At 43.2% G+C, this 19,775-nt stretch overlaps 1 protein-coding gene across 1 annotated transcript in view; it reads right to left on the bottom strand.

The window, feature by feature from the left end:
- Positions 1-19,775, bottom strand: part of LOC139460973 (talin-1-like) — a 161,210-nt gene that overhangs the window by 13,289 nt on the left and 128,146 nt on the right. The window contains exons 47-55 of the mRNA XM_071242435.1: positions 18,851-18,997; positions 17,993-18,159; positions 17,449-17,632; positions 16,800-16,925; positions 9,246-9,362; positions 8,185-8,367; positions 7,647-7,751; positions 6,116-6,221; positions 4,516-4,539 (exon numbers count right to left, since the gene is read on the bottom strand). Of these exons, the coding sequence (XP_071098536.1) occupies positions 4,516-4,539; positions 6,116-6,221; positions 7,647-7,751; positions 8,185-8,367; positions 9,246-9,362; positions 16,800-16,925; positions 17,449-17,632; positions 17,993-18,159; positions 18,851-18,997 (1,159 nt within the window). The remainder of the gene's footprint in view (positions 1-4,515; positions 4,540-6,115; positions 6,222-7,646; positions 7,752-8,184; positions 8,368-9,245; positions 9,363-16,799; positions 16,926-17,448; positions 17,633-17,992; positions 18,160-18,850; positions 18,998-19,775) is intronic.

The raw sequence follows: 19,775 nt of genomic DNA, 5'->3' as shown, positions 1-19,775 counted from the left end.
TCATGGAAACTAGCAACATATGTTCAGTATTGTCATGGGAACTAGCAACATAAGTTCACTGAGTAGTCATGGAAACTAACAACGTATCATTGGACCTAGGTGTCTGGCAGCTAGTCCTCAATATACCACTTCATTCTCATCATGATGGCAAATGTCAACTTGGCTAGTGATTAAACATTGAACTTAACTTTACCACTCAATCGACTTGGTTGCCTGGGGCCCATTTCTAACCCTCAACCCCAGTCTAGATTACATTACAAAAGTTTCATATAATATAATGCAATACTGCTCAGCTTTTTTTATTTGTTGAACTAATTTGAAAATATGCATATATTCTGACTAAATAAGACTTAAAACCCATTCAGTTTGTTTTATTACTACTGTTTACTTAAGACCCTCATCTTGCCACCTTCTGACTCGTTACCCCACTATCCGGACCCTCAGCATCTCTGAAACAGTGCTATGGAGCTACACCCAAAACTCCCAGACAAGGGAGATCACTCTGCTAAGTGATTTTGGTTTCCTGTCCACTAGGTATTTTGTTTTAGAATTTTATTTCAAAAACTTGGTCGAAGTCTGACTTTCTCTAATTCCATCATGAAGAGACAGAAACAAAGTGTTACATCAAGGCGTAGCACGGCCCCTACCCGGGACCAGCCCTGGTGACAGAGACCCAGCAAACCACAGACAACTACAAACACAACACAGACAGGAGTAGACTGACGAAGGCGGTGTGAGGCAAGCACCTAGCCTGTTCACCCATGTGCTACACACTGGCTGGCTGGTGAGTCGAGTCAGACAAGAGGTTGAAACTGTGCAGTTAAAACCAAAAATCAGAGGTAAATATATGGATCAGTTGGTCCTGATTGTCAAACTGAATCTCAGTTTCTAGTCCTACTAGTACTACATCTTTTGAACTCTTGTTTCTAAAACCTGGTCAAATTGAAATACTGTTTTCAAGTATGTATAGACATTTCCAGTCCAGAAACTGTATCCAAATTGGATAGAAATATCCTTTTTTGAGTTTTTCATCAAAAAGCTTAGAGCTTAATTTGTAAAAAGCAAGCTGCAAAAACAGTTCTTAAATTCCAGATATAACGGTGTGCGAATACAAGACATGTGCGGGAGGTGTGAGACACTGGAGAGACACTGGAGAGACAAAAGTGATGAGAGAGGTGAGAGAGACTAGACAATCCACACACCTCGGTATCGTACCCGCGGTCTGACCCGCGGCCGAGAGTCTTGTAGAGACAAAACAACAGAACTTATGATCTTGTAAACATAAACAATGAGTGAGTGGTGACATGTGTCTGCCATACTTCAGCTGGAGGACCAGGTCAGTTCTGGACCAGACAAACCAGTGAGTGATTGGCTGAGTGGTGACAGGTGTCAGCTGTATCTCAGCTAGAGGGTCATGGTCAGTTCTGGACCAGACAAACCAGTAAGTGATTGGCTGAGTGGTGACAGGTGTCAGCTGTATCTCAGCTAGAGGTCCATGGTCAGTTCTGGACCAGACAAACCAGTGAGTGTTTGGTCGATGGTATTGAAGATATCACCTGAAAAAGATTCAATGAACGCAACAAGACAATCAGAACATGAACGTTAATAAATGAGAATATAGGTTCTTAAATGACATGTTTAACGTTAATGATGCTACATCTAACTAACCAACTGCACACTGTTCACACCAACAAATTACTTCAAGCACTGCAACCACCTGAGTCAAACACTGAACACCTCAGTCAAACACTAAACACCTCAGTCAAACACTGAACACCTCAGTCAAACACTAAACACCTCAGTCAAACATTGAAGCCAACCTCAGTCAAACACTAAACACCTCAGTCAAACACTGAACACCTCAGTCAAACATTGAAGCCAACCTCTGTCAAACAATGTGACACCCTCAGCAGTCAAACACTGACCGCTTCAGGCAAACATTGTGATCACCTCAGTCAAACACTGAACACTTCAGTCAAACACTGTGACCAACCTAGTCAAACACTGAACACTTCAGTCAAACATTGAAGCCACCTCAGTCAAACACTGAACACTTCAGTCAAACACTGTGACCACCCCAGTCAAACACTGAACACTTCAGTCAAACACTGTGACCACCCCAGTCAAACACTGAACACTTCAGTCAAACACTGTGACCACCCCAGTCAAACACTGAACACCTCAGTCAAACACTGTGACCACCCCAGTCAAACACTGAACACCTCAGTCAAACACTGTGACCACTCAGTCAAACACTGAACACTTCAGTCAAACACTGTGACCACCTGAGTCAAACACAGTGACCACCTGAGTCAAACACAGAACACCTCAGTCAAACACTGAACACTTCAGTCAAACACTGTGACCACCCCAGTCAAACACTGAACACCTCAGTCAAACACTGTGACCACCCCAGTCAAACACTGAACACTTCAGTCAAACACTGTGACCACCTGAGTCAAACACAGTGACCACCTGAGTCAAACACAGAACACCTCAGTCAAACACTGAACACTTCAGTCAAACACTGTGACCACCCCAGTCAAACACTGAACACCTCAGTCAAACACTGTGACCACTCAGTCAAACATTGAAGCCACCTGAAATATTGACCCTAGCACAGCCACAGCACACCTACGCAACTCGACATCCAGCAATACAACAGCAGTGTAGCAACAAAGTGACACAAGCGGGTACACAGCCTCATTCCCCATGTTAACACACCAGTGCTGTAGCACATACCTAACCACAATGAAATTTGTACTGATAACATACCCAAACAGATTCTCAAATATTTAATTCTATTTTCAATGTTAAAGAAAAATCAGCATGTGAACCTCCAATGTGTCCTTCATGTTCAGTGTTAGAAACTGGTGCTAGTCCAATGATCCCCACCCAAATATTCCAGCTACATCACAGCAAGGACTTATTGTACCCATGATGGGAATCGAACCCAGGTCATCGACATGACGAGTCAAACCCTAAGCGACTAGGCTAGTCCCCCACCCCTGGACGGTGATTCAAATGAGTTTCTACCACTGACTATGTATCATGTGTACCTCTGTATCGCTACACTGCTACATATGGAACTAGTCACCTTCAGGAAGCCTACAGCTTCTCACAGTTAATGCCACAACATTTGGTCAAGATGTGTCCCATCACAAGCACATGTTAGTCGCTGATGGAGATGTTAGAAGCAAGTTTATCCGCGGAGGCAGAGAGAGAGAGAGGGGAGGGGCGTCATTCAGGGAGGGGGGGTGGGGGGGGGGGGGGGCGACATACTGTGTAGCTATATATACTCTGTGCAACATATAAACCATATATGACCTGTGTGCAACATAGAAACCGTATACAGGTATGCAACATATATCCTACACAAGCAGACATTCCTATACTTGGCAACTGTCATGGAGTACAGCAGTTATAGCACATGTAGCAGATATAGGACACTAAGCTGCTGGTCGGGTCGCCAGAACTCCAAGGCAGACTGGGATGTCAGATACACAGACTCAGGTACTAGTCTCTCATACACATGTGGCCATATTTAATAACAAATGATCAAACTGGAACTTATAACAACTAGAACTTGTAGCCACAGGGCACTGTAGCTCACCTGGTACATTCTGAAGGCACATGATCAATGTCAGTAAATAATTTAGCTACATCTCATATTCCACAACATTTTCTTGACATATTGTTCTCAAATTCAACTTCTTTTTTTTTTAAACATTTCTATCCAAGTTATGTTTCAGCACTTGTCAGTAAGAACCTCTTTTCCAATGTACAATCAGTGCCTTTCAGTGACATGGGGACGATGCAACACAACATAAGCTCTGATGAGCTATAATAACATGAATGTCATAACATGGTCTATCACTGTAGGGTAATCATGTTATAGATAATAGTGATGTTCCAGCCTCATTAAAATCAAATCTTCCACTCCGATACCATACCTCTCTGCGTGAAAATCTGGCAACCCCATATTTGGTGGCATCAGCCAATAAGTGTCTCGGGATGAGTGCCCAAAGCATATCTGATTTCTGTATCAAAAAATGAAGTAAACCACCAGTCCCAAATGTAAATAATAAAAGTTGTGCCATGTTGTGGACATTTATACATATATCATGTTGTGTCTGGTGCCATGGCATCTATAACCATTTAAGGAATATTGTGTTCTGCAGGTGTTTTCCTTGTTGAAGTCAAAAATTTCAAACTGAGGTGGTAACGACACATAGCTGAAGCTATTTAAAAAGCTGACATCTGACATAAAAAAATCCACGCATCCTACATTTAGATTGAGAGGCCAAAAAGTCTTCTCAGGGTTCACCGTCTATGGAGTGGTTGTCAAATCTCCAGGCAGAGAGTGATCATATCAGAGTAGACTATGTGATTCTATGAGATCGAGCCTGTGTGTGGCAGGCAGGGAGGGAAGTAGTACAATGAGGGGGATGTTATGACTATATCTACATAGCCTGGCTCACAGTGGTCAATCTCAATATACAGAAGTGTCCTCACCCAGAAGCGATGGTAGAAACTGGCCTGCATATCCGTGACAGAAACGTGTCATATCCGTGACAATGTGTGATACATGATGAACACATTATAACATGTCATGCCATACGCTGTGCAGTGTTAACACAACAACAACAACAAGGAGATATCAAGGTATTCGCAATCACAAAACTGCACGGAAGACTTTTCTGAAACTAGTTTACGGATTTCAACAACCCTATGAAAATGAAAGATTGAAAAAATTAAATCTGAAAAGCACTTCTCATTCCGCTAATTATAAACTTATGTGGTCACACATGACCAACAATAGGTCAAGTTTAACCAACACTGGCTTGCACAGATGGCAACATATTCAGATAGCAATTTGAAGTACAAAAGTTCAAACCGAAATGTCTTTTTTTAGTTTCTGGCGCACCTTCCACTCAGGATTTATTACAAAAAAATCAGTAAACCATTAACTGAAACAATTCTTCTCGTCTTCTGAATACCCCTTGATAAATCCCTAGGCTCCGCACCACAATGGTCATCTTAGCGCTTCACCTGATGTGATTCCCGGGAGACTCACTATCAACCTAGCGCTAAGATCTTAGCTCTTCACCTTATGTGACTCCTGACAGACTTACTCTCAACCTAGCGCTAAGATCTCAGCGCTTCACCTGATGTGATTCCCGACAGACTTACTATCAACCTAGCGCTAAGATCTTAGCACTAGTACTGGGGTCACTGATGCACTTGTTAACAGACGCTAAGATATAGTACTAAGATATAACGCTAAGATGACCCTGGTGCCAGCCATGCGTACACTACTGACAAATACATGTTATAACCTACAATATACACCTTTATAACACACATGGATGATATATACCTTTATAGCATACATGAATGATATATACCTTTATAGCATACATGAATGATATATACCTTTATAACATACATGGATGATATACACCTTTATAACATACATGGATGATATATACCTTTATAACATACACGGATGATATATATCTTTATAACATACATGAATGATATATACCTTTATAACATACATGGATGATATACACCTTTATAACATACATGGATGATACACACTTCAAAGACACACACGATACATAATGCACTATGCATTATACATGACATGAATGCTATATCACATGGTGCAATACATGGTATTCTGTACTAAAATAGTAACCCAAATTATCCATTTTAAGGACTTTTTGATAGAAACAATACATTGACCTAAAAAGAGTAAAAATCAAAACACTTTGATCATGTTAAAAGGCCTCTGTCTAACAATACGTTTTGCTACAATTAACATTTCCCATTCCCCAATTCTAAGATCTGATGTGGAACATAAAGATTTGAAGTTTTTTCTGCTTTCAAGATGCATGTTGCCTGACAACACAGTCAGCAATATTCCAGCTACATCACATCAGCCAGTGAGTCATCAAGAACTAAAACCACATAGCTGTTGTCAGATTCTCTGAAATGAAAACCCTGTATAGTACATCAACATTGAATATTTCCGTGTGTACGCGAGATGAAAGTCTGCCACCAGAGGGAGCACACATGAAGCCACAGTCTGGCATCGTCAGACACGTACCTTTGATGGCCTCGGCAGACTGGACCAGCTCTGTGACGGCGTTGGCTACTTTACGAGAGATCAGCATCAACTGCTGCTTCGCCTCTGGCGTTGGTCGGATCACAGCCTGACAACACAGAAACAGGCTCATAAAACAATATTGGCACAAGACGGTGTATACATTCACCGAGTCCTAAAGGCCTAATGTCGAAATATGAAATATCACTTGACTTAAGACGGTGTATACATTCACCGAGTCCTAAAGGCCTAATGTCGAAACATGAAATATCCCATGACTTAAGACGGTGTATACATTCACCGAGTCCTAAAGGCCTAATGTCGAAACATGAAATATCCCATGACTTAAGACGGTGTATACATTCACCGAGTCCTAAAGGCCTAATGTCGAAACATGAAATATCACTTGACTTAAGACGGTGTATACATTCACTGAGTCCTAAAGGCCTAATGTTGAAATATGAAATATCACTTGACTTAAGACGGTGTATACATTCACCGAGTCCTAAAGGCCTAATGTCGAAACATGAAATATCCCATGACTTAAGACGGTGTATACATTCACCGAGTCCTAAAGGCCTAATGTCGAAATATGAAATATCACTTGACTTAAGACGGTGTATACATTCACTGAGTCCTAAAGGCCTAATGTCGAAACATGAAATATCACTTGATTTAAGACGGTGTATACATTCACCGAGTCCTAAAGGCCTAATGTCGAAACATGAAATATCCCATGACTTAAGACGGTGTATACATTCACCGAGTCCTAAAGGCCTAATGTCGAAACATGAAATATCCCATGACTTAAGACGGTGTATACATTCACCGAGTCCTAAAGGCCTAATGTCGAAACATGAAATATCACTTGACTTAAGACGGTGTATACATTCACTGAGTCCTAAAGGCCTAATGTTGAAATATGAAATATCACTTGACTTAAGACGGTGTATACATTCACCGAGTCCTAAAGGCCTAATGTCGAAACATGAAATATCCCATGACTTAAGACGGTGTATACATTCACCGAGTCCTAAAGGCCTAATGTCGAAATATGAAATATCCCATGACTTAAGACGGTGTATACATTCACCGAGTCCTAAAGGCCTAATGTCGAAATATGAAATATCACTTGACTTAAGACGGTGTATACATTCACTGAGTCCTAAAGGCCTAATGTCGAAATATGAAATATCACTTGACTTAAGACGGTGAATACATTCACCGAGTCCTAAAGGCCTAATGTCGAAACAGGAACTATCCCATGACTTAAGACGGTGTATACATTCACCGAGTCCTAAAGGCCTAATGTCGAAACATGAAATATCACATGACTCAAAACAGTGTACACATTATAGACATTGGCAGTAGTCCTGTAGTCCTTGCCAAACTGCCCAATAGTTAAGGTATCATAAGGACTAGCAGCAATTAGCCCTCATGAAGGGTTTTACAATATGTTATCATTATAAGGACTAGTGGACTAAACCTGTCAGTTTCTAGCACTGCATAGTGCAGGTGTTGTGTGGCAACTCACCTGGTGGACACTCTCCAGAAGTTCCCGGTACGACACACCACACATTCGGCCGGCGTTGATGGCCCGCTGACGAATCTCAGCCGTCTCCGCTGTGGCTGCAGCTCCCTGCAACATGGTCGCAACAACATCTCAGCCTACCCTACAGACATTTGGTCAAGGTAGCCTACCCTAGAGACACTCAGATCAGATATGGCTTACCCTACATATACTCAGCAGATCGGAGATGGCTTACCCTACAGATACTCAGCAGATCGGAGAGGGCTTACCCTACAGATACTCAGCAGATCGGAGATGGCTTACCCTACAGATACTCAGCAGATCAGAGATGGCTTACCCTACATATACTCAGCAGATTGGAGATGGCCTACCCTACATATACTCAGCAGATCGGAGATGGCTTACCCTACAGATACTCAGCAGATCGGAGATGGCTTACCCTACAGATACTCAGCAGATTGAAGATGGCTTACCCTACAGATACTCAGCAGATCGGAGATGGCTTACCCTACAGATACTCAGCAGATCAGAGATGGCTTACCCTACAGATACTCAGCAGATCGGAGATGGCTTTCCTGCCCATGTTGGAAGCTGCAATGATGTCCTCCTGTCGACAAGAGTTGCCTGCAGCAACAGCCTTGGCAGTGGCGTTTGTGATGGGTTTGGTGAAGCGGATGAGATCCTCGGCGTTGGCCTTCTTGAAGATGTCGGCTGTGTCGTAGGCCTGGAGGAACAATGACATAAGCAACACATGACCATCAATCCCAGTACATAGCGGACAGTTTTAAGCATAGCAATATATTGTGCATCTCTGTTTCTCTATCTCGCTTTAAAAGTGGCAAGTTGATGCGAAAGTAATGTCTTAAGACATTCATTGCTTGTATCTGCATTTCATTATACAATGGTGGTACGATAGCTTGTAACATATCATAATTCTTACCTCGTCTGTCTATCATTTCATTGCAAACATTAGTATGCAGTGGGTGTCACATCAGAGAAAACAGAGGCAATGAAGATATGAACGTGGAAGTCCAAGGATATTTATATCTACTCTGTAACTAGTTCAAACTGCAGAATGAACAACAGGGAGGTCAGGAACAGACTTCAACGCTGTTTATTGCGAGCCACCAAAAGACAAAGTGGAAGTGTTAAGGCACTGCCTGCTGTAGGCAGATATATCAGCCTGTATGACGTCATCTACACTGATCTGTCTGATGGTTCTACATGGAAGTGGTAAGGCACTGCCTGCTGTAGGCAGATATATCAGCCTGTATGACGTCATCTACACTGATCTGTCTGATGGTTCTACATGGAAGTGGTAAGGCACTGCCTGCTGTAGGCAGATATATCAGCCTGTATGACGTCATCTACACTGATCTGTCTGATGGTTCTACATGGAAATGGTAAGGCACTGCCTGCTGTAGGCAGATATATCAGCCTGTATGATGTCATCAACACTGATCTGTATGATGGTTCTACATGGAAATGGTAAGGCACTGCCTGCTGTAGGCAGATATATCAGCCTGTATGACGTCACCTACACTGATCTGTCTGATGGTTCTATGGCCTGCTGAGGAAGATATATGTCAGTCTATCACCTACCCTGATTTCCTGTCCGATGGCCTCGACAGTCGACTCTAGGGCCCGCGTGCCTCTCACAGCCTCATCCTCGACGGTCTTCACTGTCTTCAGCAGCGACGTCACGTTTGTCACCATCACCTGACACAACATGGACAACATTAACAGTGGACACAGCAGCAACTACACACAGTGATGAACAACAAACATACAAACCTCACCCTCAACATCCAGCCTGAACATGATATTACTGAACCACAGCACATCCCCCTACCTATGTTACAGCAAATATATCAGTCTGAACTATTCCTAAATGTTACCCAAAATGGCTTTGAGTAATTCCATGTGGCTTATACTAATCATGATATAAAGGTAAGAAAATATAGCCCACATTAACATAGAAATCAGGTTGAAGAATAAATGGAATGAGTCGGAACTTAATTAGACCAAAGCCACTTCAATGTAGTAAACGTAACTATTCTCAACAACAAAGTTAGAGATTATGAATATTTTGGTGATATTTTTTCTAGTGAAGACTGAGCACACAATTTCATAAAAATATTCCAAATATTATTCACGATTCCTGACTTTTTTGGTTCTGTATATGTGTCGTTGAGTCACTTTTCTGCAGCTACACAAAGATCAACCCAGGGCAAAGTCCTCGCCAAACTTCAGCAATCAACAAATTGGTACTACTGATGGAATGGAATAAGGGAACAATGAAAAACAGAGGGAAATAAGCTTTACTGTCAGTGCATTTGAAATAGCATGCATACAAATTCAACACGACAGAATCAAATGTTGAGATGTGTTTGTGTGCATTGTTTCCAATGGACAAGGCTGGGAACCCATGTAGCAGATCATTTTACTGTGTCTAAAACTAAATGTTCCCTTATTCATTCCATCTGTATATATACAAACTTTCAACTAGCAGAAAGTTTCGCTTCCTATGACATGAGTCATATGAATGCTGTAGACTAATATTCTCCCTGCAGTCCCCATAACAATCCTGGCAGCCATGTCTAAAGTGGAATCCCTCCGATGCATACAGCAGTGCAAAGACAATCCTTGTTTCGTATACACCAGTACTAAGACAATCCCTGCTTCGTAGATACCAGTACTAGGACAATCCCTGCTTCATATACACCAGTACTAGGACAATCCCTGTTTTGTAGACACCATCACTAGGACAATTCCTGCTATGCATACAACTGTGCAAAGACAATCCCTGTTTCGTATACACCAGTACTAGGACAATCCCTGCTTCGTGAACACTAGTACTAGGACAATCCCTGCTTCATGAACACCAACACAAGACAATCCCTGTTTCGTATACACCAGTACTAGGACAATCCCTGCTTCGTGAACACCAACACAAGACAATCCCTGTTTCGTATACACTAGTACTAGGACAATCCCTGCTTCGTGAACACCAACACAAGACAATCCCTGCTTCGTATACACCAGTACTAGGACAATCCCTGTTTTGTATACACCAGCACTAGGACAATCCCTGCTACGCATACACCAGCACTAGGACAATCCCTGCTACGTATACATCAGCACTAGGACAATCCCTGCTTGTATACACCAACACCAGACAATCCCTGCTGCGTATACACCAGCACTAGGAAATCCCTTCTTTCGTATACACTAGCACAAGACAATCTCTGCTTCATATACACCAGCACTAGGACAATCCCTTCTTTCATATACACCAGCACAAGGACAATCCCTTCTTTCGTATACACCAGCACTAGGACTATCCCTACTTCGTATACATCAGCTCTAGGACAATCCCTTCTTTCGTATACACCAGCACTAGGACAATCCCTTCTTTCGTATACACCAGCACAAGGACAATCCCTTCTTTCATATACACCAGCACTAGGACAATCCCTTCTTTCATATACACCAGCACTAGGACAATCCCTACTTTCATATACACCAGCACTAGGACAATCCCTTCTTTCATATACACCAGCACTAGGACAATCCCTTCTTTCATATACACCAGCTCTAGGACAATCCCTACTTCATATACACCAGCTCTAGGACAATCCCTACTTCGTATACACCAGCATTATGAAACTCATGTGTGGCTCACATCAGTACATACCACATACACAGGCTCCTCACACCCTGAACACAAGTATGTGGACCTCACATCAGTACATACCCCTTACACAGGCTCCTCCAACCCTGAACACAAGTATGTGGACCTCAAATCAGTACATACCCCTTACACAGGCTCCTCGAACCCTGAACACAAGTATGTGGACCTCACATCAGTACATACCCCTTACACAGGCTCCTCCAACCCTGAACACAAGTATGTGGACCTCACATCAGTACATACCCCTGGCATCATAAACTGTCCAACACCACTTAGATGTCCACAGTACACCAGCACTTCATGTCACTTCATGTTGGTCACACGAGGCATTAACCCCGGTGTTGCTGCAACGAGGCATCAGATTCCAACCCTCAAATGATGCTGTAGCAGTATCATAGTTAAGTGTCTGACAACCTTAGCAACTGAATCTGGAGCAAACAGTGACCAACATCGACCCACACCATTGTGCATTGAGAGCTAGCGGGTCACAGGTAACGATACTTTAAAAAAAAAATATATCTAAATCTATATCCAAGAATGATCTATACAGAGCCTGGACAAACTTTCCCTATTTTCTTGCCTGTTACAACACAGAAAGCAATTCTGATTATCCCAGGGCAAACAAGAGATATTTACTATTGCAAGAGATGATATACATATCCCATTTTCACCAACCAATCCCCATGTTATTGCCTGTTCCAGCATGACAGGTGTTTGTGGTGTGGCTAGATCCCTCCTGTTCAACTACCATCCTTGAGAAAACCCTTGTCAGCAGCCATTCTGACCAACCAATCCCCATGTTATCGCCTGTTACAACAAGACAGGTGCTTGTGGTGACACTAGATCCCCGCTACCCCAGACACACCGTGCAGCAGCTGTGAGGCTGTGTGACACGCTGACTACGTTTGACCAACCAATCCACATGTTATCGCCTGTTACAACAAGATAGGTGCTTGTGGTGACGCTAAATCCCCGCTACCCTAGACACACCGTGCAGCAGCTGTGAGTATGTGTGACACGCTGACTACGTTTGACCAACCAATCCCCATGTTATCGCCTGTTACAACAAGACAGGTGCTTGTGGTGACGCTAGATCCCCGCTACCCTAGACACACCCAGCAGCAGCTGTGAGGCTGTGTGACACGCTGACTATTTTTGTTAGTCACACAAGCAGAGAAAACAAGGACAGCGAAGCACGGACAGTGTTTATTTATTTCTACATGACAATACACAAATAATACTTAACTCAATAGTCAGAAAAATACGCTAAAATGAACAACTGCTTACAAACTTTTATATCCAATATACTGACGTACACCTCGGTATTTAACAAACAACACAAAGATGAAATTCAGTTCAAGAATAGGTTTAAGTGGGATATCAATTAGAGATGTAAATTTTAGGTAATTTGTGGCTTAATTAACAAATATTTTGGGAAAAAAGTACTTTCACACTGCGATGAATGTTATTTCTAAACGAAAATGTCACAATGTCACAGGCAAATATAACATGACATGTCTCTACACAAATGATATGTATGATATTCTGTATAACACTATATACGTTATCTGAGACATTCAGCTCCAAATATATAGTACACAACCACAAGTTTACTGAACACTGGCAGGAATATCAATATTTTAAATATGGACAAAAATAACCAAACTTTAACACTTACATTCTTGAGTGGTTGATAATCATATACAATAAAAATATTTTTGGATGATTTTTGAAATAAACTCAGCACAAATCATGCAAACACCAACAAAGGCTTACGTACCTCATGCTCTATGTTGAAACTGAAATGTTTCTATCCAGTCAATCTGTTGGTAATTCTGATTTATTTAAAAAGAATAAAAAATGGACTACCAAATATTTTGAAAAAAAAAAACAGATACATCTTTCAATGAATTTCATGATATTTTCTTGCTTCTTGGGTATGATAACTACTTAATGTGACGGAAGTTCCCCAACCAATTTCTGGATCCCACCTCAAAAAGAGGCTCAGTATATACTTCTTAAAATCTGACTTTTCCAAAGCCCACTTTGTTAAAACTCTGCTTAAATGTTTCAGTTGCTGGAGTATAGTATGACTGTGATTGCCATCTGTTAAACAGTGCAGTTCTGTTACATGGCTACTGAATCTCTAGGCGAGCTGTTATGTCTGACTATGTGCTCTAACACCATGCAATCCTCAGCTCCAGTGCATATTAACAACCAATGAAAAGGCAGCATCAATGATTTCAGCCAATCAGGCATGATGTTCACTAATATGAAGGACGACAACCATTCATAAAGGGGGGGGTAACTCTAATGTTCCATTCTAAGGGGAGGTTACTCTACAGGTGCTGAACTGGCAAACAAGTGCAGTTAATCATTTAACAAATTTTCAAGGCACTTTTGAATATTCTTTGGTATTGGTTATCAACAAATGTAATGATGTTAATGATTCTGATCTAGATGATGGAACCAGGTAAGCATACACAACAAAGACAGGTCTATCCCACACAACAGACACTGAAGTGCAATAGCCGGCCGACCGTTTCTCGGCCAGGCGGCTACGACGCACACGCACTTCATGCGAACAAAGAACGTAAAAACCTGACATCGGCAGAGTCAATTACTCTTGACCTCTGAAACCACGGAAAGGAAAAATAAACATCAACACAGAGTCAACTGAAAATGAAATCTTACAGCACCCTACCTAGCTGAGATTTAACAAGGATTTATACCATTCACGTTTCCTCATAGAACATTTCAAGTTTGTAAGCAGTTTTATCATGAATACAGAAAATAAATAAAACAAAACAGCATATTAAGAATCGGAGCTACAGATCTTGGAAGGATTCGGCGTGAATGAAAGGATTTCTGGGTGTTGCTGTCCCAAACCATGGACTTGTTCCAATTTCATTCCAAACTGAGAATTTTTACTGACAGCTGCTGCAGACTTGGGGCAGATTATTGGCCTCTTGGCAGGTCGAGATACATTCCTGACTAAGAGTAAACATTTCCTTTTCTGGCCTGTTTCAAGAATGATCTAAGAATGCCTAACTGGAATCGATTCCAGTCAAAGATGAGGCATTTCACATTTTTGAGACAATGTGATGGTTGACAATTCGTTTCCATCATCAAAACTTGTTGTTCATGTTATTTGAGATCATTACTCTATGACATTATTTACATGTTATCTTATTCTTGTCAAGTAATGATGCTGATGTTTCTGACTTTAGGAGGACAAGTCCATCAAACCTGACACTGGAATCTCAGGCTGAAGTAGTTTATGTTGCATCACCCACAGTTCAAACTCAATTGGAAACTTGTCTTTATGATCTCACTTTAGTGTGTGACAAAAACTTGTGGATATAAGTCCCGACTTGTCTTTCTATTTATCCAATCTGTAGACGTTAGTGTACAGTCTGGACTATGATTAGCTGTTGGAGACAGGACGAAAGCGACTCAGACTTTGACTACTGGCTAAAGTAACAGACCACCTCGTTATAATTTAGTCGTTGCAACACACCTGTCCATGATCTGAAATCCCCTTTCACCGAGCTTCCTTCCCAAGATGGTCTAGACTGAGTTAGTAGGGAGGTGGTGTGAGTGTCAGCTGGGCCACAGTTAGAAACTAAGTCACATAACCTACACAGCTGCAACACACGGACACAACATTCCATACTTGTGTCTAACAGAAGGACACAACACTCTCAGCTGTGTCGACACACAGGGACCCAACACACAACACTGGGACACAAGAACCCACACACTTGGACCTAGCGGAGAAGTACAGACGGTACAGGCTGGTCAGTGAAAGACACATGACTCTTTGGGAAGGCATTTAGAGATCAAATATTTATGTGTCAGCCAAATAAAATCATTATTGTGTAGATAGACACACCCCATCTTAACCCGTCTCCATCTTGTCTTGAACTGATAAACATAAGAGTGTCTTGTGACCATTACACATTGCAGAAATATGTGTCTGTCCACAGATTTACCTCCCCCTCTCAAAACTCACAACAGAGTTATCCCCCCATTTAAAAAACCCACACTAGAGTTATCTCCCCTATCAAAACCCACAACAGAGTTATCCCCCATTTTAAAAACCCACACTAGAGTTATCTCCCCTTCAAAACCCACAACAGAGTCATCCCCCTTTCAAAAAACCCACAATAGAGTTATCTCCCCTTCAAAACCCACACAACAGAGTTATCACCCCCTTCAAAACCCCATTAAAAAAACACACACTAGAATTATCTCCTCCTTCAAGAAAACACTCAACAGAGTTATCTCCCACCCACAAACTACATGACAGTGGTAATTACTATTTTCTCCCCCTTAAGAAAATGCAGAACTCGGCAATCAGTAAAATTATTTGCAAGTTCACAAACATCAACATCACAGCTTATCTCCTTCTGAACAAAATGAAAAACCTAGTTGTCTCCTAACTATATAAGAGTTATCTCCCTTCCCACAACTACAAATCTGGTATCTGTCATCTGTACATGGAAGACCATATCTCCCGCTCTCATAGATCAGGCTATTGAAGCATACTGCATGATCCACCACATCACAGGATTACTACAAGATTACTTTATACCAGCACTGCATTGAGGGAAAATGTACTTTTCAGTCTTCTAACTTTCTCAGCTGTGCTGTTACAAAATGTGATTCTGAATGCACTCCCAGATCTGGCTGTGACAGAAACAGGCTTCAAGAATCAGTTTGTATCAGCTTTGTTTGTCTGTTGTTTAACACCATTCGGCAATATTCCAGCTATATGACGGCTGTTGACAAATCCAGCGATTGACATCATGCGCATCGATCTAGACAATTGGGATACGATGACATGCAATCACTCGTTGCAAGGGACCAATTCTAACCCAAGATCCCCTAGTGTTTGATCACAGGTTGCAAGGGACCAATTCTAACCCAAGATCCCCTAGGGTTTGATCACAGGTTGCAAGGGACCAATTCTAACCCAAGATCCCCTAGGGTTTGAGCACTGCACACAAAGTTGGCAACTAGTTTCCTTGTAGTTAAAGTCCCACTCGACACAAATACGCAGACTGACATATCGACACAGATAGTTCACAGGAGACAGAACAGCCCACCACGACATCGTGCAGTGGTGGACAGAAACTGGAAACCTGCACTGGCTGGATCAGTCATAACATGACAGGACAACCGAAAAGCCTGACATTCTACAAGGCCTGGGGTCACCTTTACCATTAAACCAACTGCCTTGGGCAGGACTACAACCCTGACTCTAGTGCTACATTCAGCCCTGCATCCCACACCCAGGTATTGCCCAGTATGGCTGGTAACCTAGGCTAGTACACACCTTTACTACTGTCTGAAACAAGGCTAGTAGACTAGTCCTGGCTAGTGAGAGGACCGTGTACGGAGCTGATGTTAGCGGAGAGCCATGCGGGTTAGACACAAGGACAACAGTGAGCACCTACCTTGGCCGAGTCTTTCAGGTGTAGCATGGCGGGGTCGTTGACACTCTTCCCCGAGGCGTTCTTGGTCGCGCTGATGAGGTCGGACAGAGCGGAGGCGACGTCCTTGACGGCGTTGATCAGGAGGACCTGCAGGTCGATACAGGAGATCAGTGAATAGTTTATACACAGTTTTATGCTAGGATCAACAATATTACCAAGAGGCATCCACCACAAACTAGGAATACCTGGGGTAATTGGGGTCCCAACAAAATATTGATATTATCATATATTATGAAAATGCATATCACATTTTCCAATTCACAACTGCTCAAATGTGTAGACCATAACAGCTCTTATTAATACTAGTCACTGCATCAGTGTGTACTAACATTTAGTCACAGCTCCCTGGAGAGTATCAACCCAAAGTGAGAGGTGCTAGAAAGTTAACAGTCACATTTTCATTGCATCCTACAGGGTACCCAGTCACTGCTGGGTGAAAAGAGGCAGACATTTTGAACAAAGTCATTTGCCTAAAGGGACACTACATCCTACCATTTTCAAGCCAATTGGAACACAAGGTAACAGGACTTGACAAACAAGTAAACAATTATTGTTCAAGTGTCATGTCCCTACGTAAACAATTACTGTTCAAGTGTCGTGTGTTCCTTACCTGTGCTTCTGGCTGTTCAGACCCCAGGGATCCCGCGCCCAGCTTCACCACATCAGCGAGTCTCGTGATGGTCTTCACAGCTGTCTGAGCAGCTGCCGCAAGCTGTTCCTGATTGGATGCTGCCCCGGCAACCAGAGTCTTTGTATCCTCAACCAGGGCCTTGGCTGTCTTCAGGATGCTCTCCCTGGAACATGGATGATCAGTGGTCATGAGTGAGTGAGTGATTATGGTTTTACGCCGCTTTTAGCAATATTCCAGCATTATCACGGCTGGTGTCCCCACAAACGGGCTTCACACATTGTACCCATGTTGGGAATCAAACCCGGGTCTTCGGCATGACGAGCGAACGCTTTAACTACTAGGCTACCCGACCGCCACCCCCAGTGGATTATGAAAAATTCCAAAGGAACTGTTACTGTGCTATAAGGACGTGTGCCACAATGAGTTCATATTCACTGTGCAAGTCACACTGTTGTGTCTCCTAAATCCTTAAACGACATACTGTAAGCCACCCTATTGCCAAGACAGCCAATAAGATCCCCACCTGTGATCAGCAAAGGATTCAGAGCCATCAGCATTGAGGGTTCCGGCTGTAGCAAACATGATGGTGGTGTCCAGGTCGCCGATGATGCCGCTGACGGTGCTCGCTGCGTTGATGCAGGCCTGTGTGCCACGAGACCCGGCCTGGAGGGATGCCAGGACGAAGGAGACCTGCAAGACAGGAACAGCGTTAGACCAAGGTCAATAGTCAGACCAAGGTCAATAGTCAGACCCAGGTCATAGTTAAACCCAGGTCATAGTCTGACGCAGGTCAATAGTCAGACCAAGGTCACTAGCCAGACCCAGGTCAATAGTCAGATCAAGGTCATAGTCAGATGCAAGTCAATAGTCAGACCCAGGTCACTAGTCAGACCAAGGTCAAAATTCAGATCAAGGTCAATAGTGAGACCAAGGTCAATAGTCCGACCAAGGGCCATGGCTGGGCAGAATTAATTATGACTTCCAAACAAAGACACACAGGTAGGTACAATCAATTATGCCTTTCAGGCCAAGGCCTAAAGGTAGGAACAATCAGTTATGACTTTCAGATCAAGGCCTAAAGGTAGGTACAATCAATTATGACTTTCAGATCAAGGCCCAAAGTTAGGTACAATCAATTATGACTTTCAGATCAAGGCCCAAAGGTAGGTACAATCAATTATGACTTTCAGATCAAGGCCCAAAGTTAGGTACAATCAGTTATGACTTTCAGATCAAGGCCCAAAGGTAGGTACAATCAATTATGACTTTCAGGCCAAGGCCTACAGGTAGGCAAAATCAATCATATGAGTCTGACTAAGGCCCACTGATACAGATTTAGATTATTCTGCATCAAGTTCTGTATCACTGAGAGGACACCCACCTTCTCTGAGATGCTCTTGGCATGTTCTGACAGGTCCTTCCTGGCGTAGGAGTCGGTGGGGTTGGCCTGGAGGTTGCCAGCGTCCTGCACCACCTCCACACAGCTCCGGCCCAGGTCCTGCACCGCCGTCCGGATTCGGTTGCCGATCTACACAGAAATATGTATATTGTACAGCAGCTGTATGGGAGGCTGTGCTGTGGAGCTACAGAACAATGGTGGGCAGCTGTATGGGAGGCTGTGCTGTGGAGCTACAGAACAATGGTGAGCAGCTGTATGGGAGGCTGTGGGGCTACAGAACAATGTGGTCAGCTGTATGGGGGGCTGTGCTGTGGTGCTACAGAACAATGGTGGTCAGCTGTATGGGAGGCTGTGCTGTGGGGCTACAGAACAATGGTAAGCAGCTGTATGGGAGGCTGTGCTGTATTGGAGGCTGTGCTGTGGGGCTACAGAACAATGTGGTCAGCTGTATGGGAGGCTGTGCTGTGGGGCTACAGAACAATGTGGTCAGCTGTATGGGAGGCTGTGCTGTGGAGCTACAGAACAATGGTGAGCAGCTGTATGGGAGGCTGTGCTGTATTGGAGGCTGTGCTGTGGGGCTACAGAACAATGTGGTCAGCTGTATGGGGGGCTGTGCTATGGGGCTACAGAACAATGGTGGGCAGCTGTATGGGAGGCTGTGCTGTATGGGAGGCTGTGCTGTGGGGCTAAAGAACAATGGTGAGCAGCTGTATGGGAGGCCTGTGCTGTGGGGCTACAGAACAATGGTGAGCAGCTGTATGGGAGGCTGTGCTGTATGGGAGGCTTAGCTGTGGGGCTACAGAACAATGGTGGGCAGCTGTATGGGAGGCTGTGCTGTGGGGCTACAGAACAATGGTGGGCAGCTGTATGGGAGGCTGTGCTGTGGGGCTACAGAACAATGGTGGGC

Source organism: Haliotis cracherodii, unplaced genomic scaffold (genome assembly GCF_022045235.1).
Source record: "Haliotis cracherodii isolate W230 unplaced genomic scaffold, xgHalCrac1.p SCAF_14, whole genome shotgun sequence".
Taxonomy (NCBI): Eukaryota; Metazoa; Mollusca; class Gastropoda; order Lepetellida; family Haliotidae; genus Haliotis; species Haliotis cracherodii.
Note: the sequence above shows the minus strand (reverse complement) of the source record. Positions and strands in the feature narration are given on the sequence as shown.